General features: G+C 51.7%; 1 protein-coding gene across 1 annotated transcript; it reads left to right on the forward strand.

The window, feature by feature from the left end:
* Positions 1 to 3034: 3034 nt before the first annotated feature.
* Positions 3035 to 3565, forward strand: IUM83_04101 (uncharacterized protein; the record flags this gene model as incomplete). The annotated part of the gene is made up of 1 exon (XM_067928148.1): positions 3035 to 3565. The coding sequence occupies one exon, from the start codon at positions 3035 to 3037 to the stop codon at positions 3563 to 3565; it is 531 nt and encodes a 176-aa protein (XP_067793975.1).
* Between the last annotated feature and the right edge of the window lie 7349 nt (positions 3566 to 10914).

Raw genomic sequence — 10914 nt, forward strand, 5'->3', positions numbered from 1 at the left:
ATTACTGTTTTAACTCCAGCAGGACTTATAGCTTGGCTTTCGAACGTTAGCGCTATTGCCGCCGATGCTGCTAAAAATCCAAACTGTCCCTGCAGTGGGCGAAGGAGGATGTAGAGATATTCAGGGCGGGTTGGGAGATTGCGACGTGGTCTCTCCCTGGCCAACTGCGCTCAACCATTCACGTGGCTTGGGGACACCGGTGTTGGGTTACATCCTTGATAATCCGATTACACTACTAATCTGGAACCGCTACATAATTTGACACATTCACCCCCTCATATGAGACAGTTGCCTTTTCCGTCTGAAAAAATTGCACCACCCCGTGTATTCAACGTCCTCAGGTCTTATTTGGGTACTTTGAAGCTTCTGTTGGTTGCGGTCTGTGCTGCACTTCGTCCTGCGCGCTATGCATTTTCGCTTTATCGCCCAAGCCCGCTCAGCTCCTGCTCCTGCTGCCAAGTGCCTCGCTGTGCGGTCACTGAAGTTCGTTGCTGTCCTGTCCCTGCTCTCGTCCTACGGCTACCACTCCTCGTGCTCGTTTGAACCGATACTCGGTAACCTAGGGCCTTACGGTCATGTGAACCAAGCAAACAGCCAGCATGTCGACGGGACGACGCACGCGACGAGTTAGTGTTACCCTCAAAGCCAGCAATAAGACTGAGCGCTGGCGCGTTTGGCTTGTTACCGACAGGGTCGGTACCGCTGCGACTCGCGGTACCGACGTGATGAGATGCCGCGTGGGGGACATTGTCGGCTTAGGGCAAGTTAAAGTTGGATTCACGCCGCGCAGGACCCTACTCCAAGACGGGTTCGAAGCGTATGTCGCTCTCGTAAATGACTACAAAGGCAATGGTGGTCCGCAGTCATTTGTTGCAGGGCGATGTGATCCGTTCGCCCTCGCTACCGGCGACTCTGGCGACGGCCAGTGCACCTTCCATACACATCTACACGCTGTGATTTCATTGCACATTGAAGATAGGTTTTCTTGGACCGCTGTCAATACGTTCAATTAGGAACGTGTTGCTGGTGGTCGGTCGATACTTACCGACGGTTTCGTGTGGACCACATTGATGAAATTCATTCGCCAACGAAATCGGGCTGCACATGTGGTCGGGGGTGTTGAGCTGTGCGTGGACATGTTAACGTGAATCAACGTCAGGTCAATGTGACGGGTTCGAAGGCGGGTTTTGGACTGAGTCACCTGCTGCAGGTACCTAGGGAGTACCTGTGAACTGGGTATTACCCGCCTCTTCTGTGTCGGTCGCACCCGTTCATTATAGAGGTGACGCAGACGGGTGGGTTTGCGTCCGACGAGGAGGTGTACCGTCAGCCGCTCGTCGACTTCTGCATTCCTGGCCCCCCGGTGTTCAGTTCGTGTGACGCTTGGTACTTAGCCGCATGTAGTTGGAACAGAACAATTAGTGGTAGTGGAATAACCGCGCCACACCAAATATACACCATCTTGAACTTCCTTTGTACCCTATACTTTTCATTTTGCATAGAATACGCCTTGAACATTATCTTGAACTTTGGATATCTTTTATCTTGATCTTCGTATATCACATCCCAGACTCGGAGTCACAGATATCTTCCGCTCAGCTTCAACCCAGCTTCCCAGACTCCAGACTCCGAGTTCACATCCCAGACTGGGGTCACAGACCGTCTCCGCTCAGCTTTAGCTCAGCTTCCCAAATTCCGAGTATCGGAGTCTTAGATGAGCTCCCCAAACCGAGACGCTGTATCAGACACATTACCGAAATCCGTAATGTTGTATCAGACATGTTAAAGAATTTTATACTTCGTGTTTGTATTGTTCCATACAGTTTTCACGTCAAATGTGGTTAGGTTCCATCCCATCCTGCCGGCACGGCAGTGCAAAGGTGTGCATCATCTCGACTTTAGCTTTTCTCGGCATATAAAATATTATATGATTTTGTGTGGGACACATTTTCCTATCGAAACTTGCAGGTGTTACTCTGGGCCACTAATTCGTGGCTCATTCGTGAATCCCCCCCCCGCTACTACCAAGTACTAGACCCGACAACAAGTATGGCCTTCCAGGATCGTTGGGGAGAGCTGAAACGCGATGGATGGACCTCCAAACCCCCTGCTGGTCTATCAAATGACTTATTTTACATCAGACCCGGCAAGTCGAAGAAAGGCGTGCGTGGTGATGATTTCTTCATCGGCGAACTGGAGTCGATGAATTATCTGGATCGGCTGGACATTGGTGCGGTCTACCATGAACGTGCGTTCATTACATCTTGGTCTACCGTGTGTTTTATGGTGATAGAGAAGCTAAAGCGGCAAAAGCAGAAGGAAAGCGAAGCGTACTCGCAAGCCATTGAAGCACAATACAATCCAGACGTTAACACGCAGACGCCGGGAGATATGAATTCATGGCTTGTATTATACGCATTACACTGCTAATGTTATCGTGTATCATACAGCGACTGCTGAGTCATCAGTGGGGATGAAAGCTTCTGGCGAACGTAACAAGACACCACCTACAGGTTTGATCGTGTAGACGATGATGTTTTCCAAATTGAGGTTGGCAAACTTCGGAACGATGTGGCAGCTCCTGAATCAAGCCATGACCTGATTGGTACGTCTCCACACGTTATGAGGGATGACGCATCTGGCTTAAGCACGCACGCTGCCACCCCGAGAGAGAGTCATTCCGCAACCTATACGAATTTTCCGGTAGTTATGCTATGTTTTATGATGAACCTAAGCTTGTGCTTCTGACATCCTATATCTTACGTCACCGCCCCAACGCAACCTGAACAATGCGTTCATTGGCGCTGTTGCTGATGCAGCGGCGACGCTGAGGAAGCAAATTAGAGTGTTTCCTCTTGTACGCCTGAAGCCGACGAAGAAACGAAAGAAAGCGACGATTCTACATTTCTCCCAGCTTCAAGTCTGTATATCATGTATAAGTACATGTTAAGGACACATTATAAGAGTTTATTGTGTAATTTGACGCTGTGTCAGAAGTTTTCGACGAAGATCCTAATATTGCCAGACCAGTGACATGAACCCCTACGTAACCCTGGATTCAGACGGCGAGTGCAAAGGGGATTCTGTCTACGACGATGACGACGACAATGTGGACTGGGTTGAACCCGACCCAGGCTCCGAAGACGAAGTGACGGCTGCGCCGGATCTTCTCTTTGATTCTGCATTGCTCGGTGCAGTGGGCGGTGTGGATGGAGTGGCTCGCGGTGTGATTCGTGCTTCAGTGCTGGACGATATGCACGAGAACGGGTGGACCGTAGCGAAGCTGGTGGCATCGTTCCCCTACATGGACGAACCTTATGAACCGCGACCTGAGGGGTGGATACAGGAAGACTATCATGGTATCTTTGGTGGTGACCACGGACCTACTGCGGGCGCCCTAATTGCGGCGAGTACGGCTCTTGGGACGTTCCTGTGTCTTCCGACACCTCGTCTAGTGGAGAGCTGGGGAGAGCAACGACTACTTCAACGAGAACTTGAGTGCACGAGTAGAAGCTCAACATACGAAGCAAGAAGCCCGCCAACTAAGACGACCAACATTTCATGAGCAAAAACAATTGAGAGTGTGCAAATGAGGCTTGGTAGTCGAGTGAGTAGTTGGAAGGAAATCCGAAAGTGAGCTCGATTTAGGTTAGTGTGTTTGCCAGCTAACAGTCCCTACTGTATGCAATGTTCCCTAGTAGGTGAGGCTTGTAGATGTGGTCCAAACGATCTCGGCTGCGGTCCAAACGAAGTTGCCAGTCGTAAGACTGATCCGCCTAGTCACGGCTGCGGCTCAAAATAGTTGACTCAACACATGCAAATCATAAGCACCCAAATTGAAGTTGTCGTCCAATCACATTCCAGTATCAGAGATAGTCCAGCCAATCAGGTTGCGAGATCTTCCCATCTTCAATCACAGACCCCGGTGGCACGTGCCAGCACGCGCAGTCCGTCTGCCTCGCGGTAGGGATCCAGTCGATCAGACAGCGAAGTGCAACCTCAACACCCCCACTCAATTCGATGTCTCGAGCTTGGGTCCAACGTTGCTACACATCATCAAGTAGCGGAGCGTCTTCGACGATAGACCCTTTGTCATGAAGTCAGCGAGCTGGTTCTTGGTCTCCACATACTCCAGCGCGACTTCGTTGCTCACCACCTTCTCGCGAATGAAGTGGTAGCGTATGTCGATGTGTTTCGTGCGAGCTTGGTATCCAACATTCTTCGCCAATGCCATCGCGCCTTGGTTGTCTTCATAGATCACCGTAGCCCCCACTTGTTCAGTGCCAATGTCCTTCAATAGACGGCGCATCCAGACGCACTCCTTCACGCATTCGCTCAGCGCCATATACTCGGCCTCTGTAGAACTTAACGCGATAGTCTTCTGATACGTCGAACGCCACACCACAGGAGCACCGCACATCATTAACATCGTCCCGCTTACGGAACGACGGTCGTCGCGGCTGCCGGCCCAGTCCGCATCCGAGTAGGCGACGAGCTCGGTTCCACATAACCCATCGTACGTGATGCCCACGTCCTTGGTCTTCAGTAGGTAGCGCACTACCTTGATTCCGGCGTCCCAGTGCTTCTGGCCAGGGTTCTCCAGGAAACGACTCAACTTGGCAACCACGACCGAAATGTCAGGTCGTGTTCCACATGCCAGGTACATCAGGCTGCCCACCAGCGATCGGTAGGGCTTCGACTTCATCTTGGTCTTCTCTTCTTCCGCCTGCGGTTCGTCGGCCTTGGTCAGATGAACTCCAGCTTCCATAGGCGATGTGCACGGCTTCGCGTTCTCTTGCCCAAACTTCTTGATGATCGACTCGGTGTACGCTTGTTGAGAGATCCTCAGTGTCTTGTGATCCATGTTGTAGTCGATCTCAATTCCAAGAATGAAACGTGCGCGCCCGAGGTCCTTGATTCGAAGCTTCTCCGCGATTCCAGCCTTCACCGATGTAATCACCGCATTGTCCCGCGATGCGATCAGCATGTCGTCCACGTAGAGACACACAATGCAGTGGCCGTCTCCATCCCCTCTTGTGTACACACACGGGTCGGCGTCAGCAGGCTTGAATCCCATCACCTTGAGGTGCGCGTCAATCGTTTCGTTCCATATTCGTGACGCCTGCTTGAGTCCGTACAAACTTTGCAGCAACATGCAAACGACGTCCTCTTCACCATCTTCTTCGGCAAGTGTCAAGAGATCTCGGAGTCCCTCTGGCAAGTCCATGTAGATCTCTTCTTCCAGCTTGCCGTACAGGAACGCGGTGTCGACGTCGCATTGCTCGATGTCGTATCCATCTGCGACACACTTCGCCAGTTTGGCGCGAATCGAGTTGAGATAAGCCACCGGGGCGTACGTCTCTTCGTAGTCCACGCCGTGACGTTGCGAGTAACCCTTGGCTACGAGACGGGCCTTGTGACGAATGACTTGTCCCTTCTCGTTGCGTTTCAATGCGAATACCCAACGACAGCCGATCGGTCGTTGGTGAGCTGGTCTCGGCACCAGCTTCCATGTCTTGTTTGCTACGAGCGACTTCAACTCGCTCTGCATAGCCCTCTTCCATTCCACTTGGTCCGCACTCGCCATAGCTTCTTCATATGACGTCGGGACCTCTTCCGTTGCAGCCATTGCTTGGCCACCTTCAATTGCATATTGGTCCTCGTTAACCTGAACTCTGCCTTGAATCATCTTCTGGCGCTTCGTGCCAGTAGTCGAGGGTGCCACGACTTGCTTCTTGCGAGCGCCCGCCTCTTCGCGATCCGTTGTCTCGTCAATGTGGCGAGCACGCGATCGGGTAATCATATGATGTGTCGATCCGTATGGCACGATCGCATCGTTTACGCCCATGTCACGTTGAAGTGGGATAACGTCCCCAACTTCAGAATCCATTGGCACGACTTGTCCTGACTCGTCCGGTTGATACCCACCATGGCTGGGCTGATCCACCTTAATTTCATCGTCATTCAGCTCCATTTCCTCCACCATGTCATCCAGACTTGTTGTTTCCACGAACTTCACGGTGCGCACAATTTACACCTTTCCTGTCACCACGTTGAGAACTCGGTATCCCTTGACACCATCCTCGTAGCCCACGAATCGACACTTGAAGGCCTTAGCATCCAACTTGCGGCGCTTCTCGTCGGGAATGTGCGCGTAGCCGACTGAACTAAATACCTTTGTATTCTTGAACTGCGGCTTGGTTCCATGTACAATCTCGTAGGGTGTCTTGACGTTCACCGAGTTGGGGAGCCGGTTGATGATCCACGCAGCCGTGTTTACGGCTTCGGCCCACCACCTTTCTCGATGGCTTCGTGGTAGAGCATACAGTGCGCCATCTCCACCAAACTTCGGTTCATGCGCTCAGCCAGTCCATTCTGCTGAGGCGTGTATGGCACCGTCTTTTCATGCTTGATGCCACTGCGGTCGAGGTAGGCCTTGAACTGCTTGCCCGTGTACTCGCCACCATTGTCAGAACGCAGGCGCTTGATCGCCTTGCCTGTTGCATTCTCCATTGCCGCCTTGAAGATCTTGAACTTCGACAGCACTTCCGATTTGGCCTTCATGAAGTAGATGGTCACGTGACGTGAGTAGTCATCAATAAAGGTTACCACATACGTGCAGCCACCGGGTGTCTTGGTCTGCATCGGACCCATCACGTCCGTGTGAACCAGATCCAGTACGCCTGCACTCTTGACGAGCTTCTCCGGGTGGCGCGGATAGTCGTCCGCTCTCATCTTGCCCATGCAGCAGCCTGCGCAGACGGTACCACTTGTGACACCATCCGAAACGCAAGGCACTCCGTCTGCCATGGTCAACAGCTGTTCGTAACGTTTGAACGGGATGTGGCCGAGACGGGCGTGCACAACGGCCCATGGCTCCTTACGAGATGCCGTCGCCGCACGACACACCTCGACCCTACTGTCTTCAACTTGTAGACGTTTCCAAAACGCTTGGCCTCCATGACGGTAGCATCGCCATAGCGAAAGACACACTTGTCCTTGCTGAACTGCGCGACGACGTCCTTCTCGGCCAGCTTCGCAACCGAGATGAGGCTTCCATCAACTTCAGGGATGTATAGCACATCCGACAGCGTGACAGACGTTCCGTCCATCAGCTTCATTCCGACGGTGCCCTTTGCAACTGCGTCGATTTTCGTGCCATCCGCGATCGTGATGCGGACTGGCGTCTTCAGCTCCTTCATGGACACGAACTTGTCCCGGACGCTGGTCATGTGCGAGCTGGCACCGGAGTCCACGAGCCACTCCGACTTGTCCATCGCACCCGTTGCCGTAAACGCGAAGTCGGACGCAGCTTGCGCGACTTGCCCACATTCGTTGTCGACCTTCTTCTCGCGGCACTCGAATTCCTTGTGGCCAGTCTTCTTGCAGTAGAAGCACTTGCCGTTGAACCGATGCTTGAAATTCTCCTTCTTCTTCGTAGCAAACGCCTTCTCTTGAGCCGATGACGATTCATCCGAGGCTTCAACACCAGCTAGCGCTTGGATTGCGTACGAGAGCGTCATGTTCGGCGTGTTCTCGAGCACGGTACTGATCATCCGGTACTCATCGGTCAAACTGCCGAGCAGCAGCACGAGTTGGCGGGTCTTGTCGAGAGGCTCACCAATCGTCTCCATTTGGAGCACGATTTCCTTGAATCGGTCCACGTGCGTCGTGAACCGCGTACCGGGCTCCATCTTGAAGTTATGCAGCTTCTTGGTGACGAGGAGTCGGTTCTTGAGCGTGCTCCGGTTGAACTGCTCCTGGAGCATGGTCCATGCATCCATCGCAGTCATCGCACCACGGATGTAGACTTGAAATGTGAGGCTGACGTCGCCAGCGATCACTCCAAGGGCTTTCAGATCGTCGGTCTTCCATGCATCCGTGGTGCGGTTGCTCACCGGGTCGAACTCTGCCTTGATGATGTGGGGCAGCAGTCCCTTGCGCGAGAGCTTCATCCGCATGTTGAACTCCCAGTGGAAGTAGTTATCTTCCACGAGCTTGACGGTGTCCGCGTAGCTTGGGCTCATAACCAATTGAGAGTGTGCAAATGAGGCTTGGTAGTCGAGTGAGTAGTTGGAAGGAAATCCGAAAGTGAGCTCGATTTAGGTTAGTGTGTTTGCCAGCTAACAGTCCCTACTGTATGCAATGTTCCCTAGTAGGTGAGGCTTGTAGATGTGGTCCAAACGATCTCGGCTGCGGTCCAAACGAAGTTGCCAGTCGTAAGACTGATCCGCCTAGTCACGGCTGCGGCTCAAAATAGTTGACTCAACACATGCAAATCATAAGCACCCAAATTGAAGTTGTCGTCCAATCACATTCCAGTATCAGAGATAGTCCAGCCAATCAGGTTGCGAGATCTTCCCATCTTCAATCACAGACCCCGGTGGCACGTGCCAGCACGCGCAGTCCGTCTGCCTCGCGGTAGGGATCCAGTCGATCAGACAGCGAAGTGCAACCTCAACAAAAACCGCAACAAATCAAGTCAAAGTTGCAAAAAAGCACCAGCTGTTTCGGGCCGAGCGCTGTGTACTCTTATTGGGCTTCTTATTGCACGGACAATTGTCCCTAACAAGGAGAAGTTTGCCCACCACGGACGAGGGGGCGCTTCCACCCGGCGGTTTCGATCAGTTCATGAAGCCAGATTGGTTTGACCATATTTCTTGCAATCAACATTTCAGAAGCAACTCTGATGTACAAGCTGGTACAGGACCATCCATGGAAAGTTCGCCTCGTGATTGACGCACTACAAGATAATATCCAAAGAAATTTTGTGCCGCCCACAGTAATGGCGTTTGATGAGGCAATGCTTCCATCGACTTCTCCCTTCAACAAAATGCGCATTTTCATGAAGGAAACCTCGTCGCTTGGGTATCAAGCTATTCACGATGTGCTGCTCTGAGTCAGCATATTGCTTCCGGTAAGCAAAGCGAGCGTGCCCAATGGCATGTTCGCTTTGATTTTTTGGCTCAAAAATTGCTTCTCGTGAACAGAACATACTAATAAAATCTGTTTACTGTGTATGTTACAGCTTGGAAGTTTTTTGTGGAAAACGACAGAAACACGATGGTAGCACTCCGCCTGACGAAAAGTCTGGGCCTGCTGCGGTCATACGGAACCTACGTCAAGTTTTTGGACCAACCGGTCCGTCACAATACCGTCTTGTTTTGAAGGATCGAGTTTACACTTCTGTAGTGCTCGCCATACAGTTATTGACTATGAAATTTTACAGCGTGGGCACCGTCATGGCCAATAATAAGGGCTTATGAAAACCTATAATGCCCAAGAAGAAGAAGCATGGACGAAAAGAGTTGAACAAACGTCCCAATTGGATTGCAAAATGTGTGTTTCACCTGGTGGGGCTGACGCAGCTTCCAACCATCAAGTTTACGCGGTGGTGGAATAATCGAGGCGTCTACGTCCTTGCGGCAGGTGGAAGCGCTGTGCTGGACATGATCGTTCGCCGTGACCCTACCACTGGTGAACAAGTAGAAATGATGTACCCGGAATTCGTGAAAGACTATCAGACGTTCATGGGCGGGGTCGACGTGCACGACCAGCTTCGCCTTCAACGGGAAGTGATCTTATCGTCTATATACATTTTTCATACTAAGCATAACGTGTATAATACTACAGGTACTCGCTGCAACTGGCCAGACGCTACAAACGTACTACAAGTCGTTGTTTCTGGTGATCATGGACTTTGCGATCATTGATGCATTTATCATTTACAATGCCCTCCGCACAGTCGACGGCAAAAATAAGGTATCACACGTCAGCATCTTGAAACAACTACACCTGGAGCTGTGCCAACTCCAACCAAGTGACTGAGTTCAACTACTGTGCTACCAAGATCTTCATCCCACACCAATGAAGGCCAGCCGAGCTGCACTCGCTCATGTGCTAGTGAAAACGGATGAGTGGAGAAAATACAACGGTGGCGAGACCCGGAAGCGGGGCAAACGACTTGTAAAGTCAATCCGGTTCTGAAGCGTCCTGACCAGGCGTGCGGCGGTGAGACGACCTTCTACTGCTCGGTTTGCAAGCTGAAGACTTCGTCGAAGCACGCCCTCGCCTCTCGCGCGTTCCTGTGTAACAATGTCAAACATGGGAGCAACGGAGCAGCCACATCGTGCTTGGAGATATGGCACAAACACTGGAAGGATGGAACCATGATCCCACAAGCGCGTCTGAAGTCCAAAATGTGTGCACGAAAGCCGGTTCGCCTGCCTGGCTGCGAAGGGAGTGATGAAGCCTATTTGGGCGAGCAGTCAAGTGGCGATTCGACTGGCGCGCGTCCGTCGCAGAAACGTCAGGCACAAACCATTGATGGCTCGGAGGCAGGAGGAAATGACTTGCATTAAATATAAGCGAATTGAGAGCCGGGCTGGCCGATCTCCATCTGATTCACATGTCTAAATATCAACAAGGGAATGCTCCCCCTTTGTTTTGATATGTGTTTCTCAGACTCGTTTAGTTCATTATCGGGTACATCAGGGACGCGTTATCTGGTGTATACACGTAATCCAAGATGACAAGAAGCTAGGGGTCGGCTGTGGTCCGACTTTGCGCAGGACACGATAACAATTATCTTGAGTTGAATAATGATACGCATCTTACAGATAAATGGTATCATCTATGGGGTTTCGTCAAATGGGCGGAAGCCGGAGGCCTCGAGTTTGAGGGGTTAAGTCAAATCTCAGGTCCTGGTTTCAGATCCCAACTGATACCTCAAGAGAGTCGAATTCGAGACGCCAGCCTCAAATCCCAGACTGCAGACGTAACATTCCAGAGCCTAAAGCGAAGGCGAACCCCAGACTGAGCTCCATATCTCAAAGTTTCTGGCTTTGACCACCATGCTCAGGTTCCAGAACCACAGGCACTGCATACTTTTGATCCCAGACTTGAGATCTCAGC

Source organism: Phytophthora cinnamomi (genome assembly GCF_018691715.1).
Source record: "Phytophthora cinnamomi strain GKB4 chromosome Unknown Contig27, whole genome shotgun sequence".
In the NCBI taxonomy this organism is placed as follows: Eukaryota; Oomycota; class Peronosporomycetes; order Peronosporales; family Peronosporaceae; genus Phytophthora; species Phytophthora cinnamomi.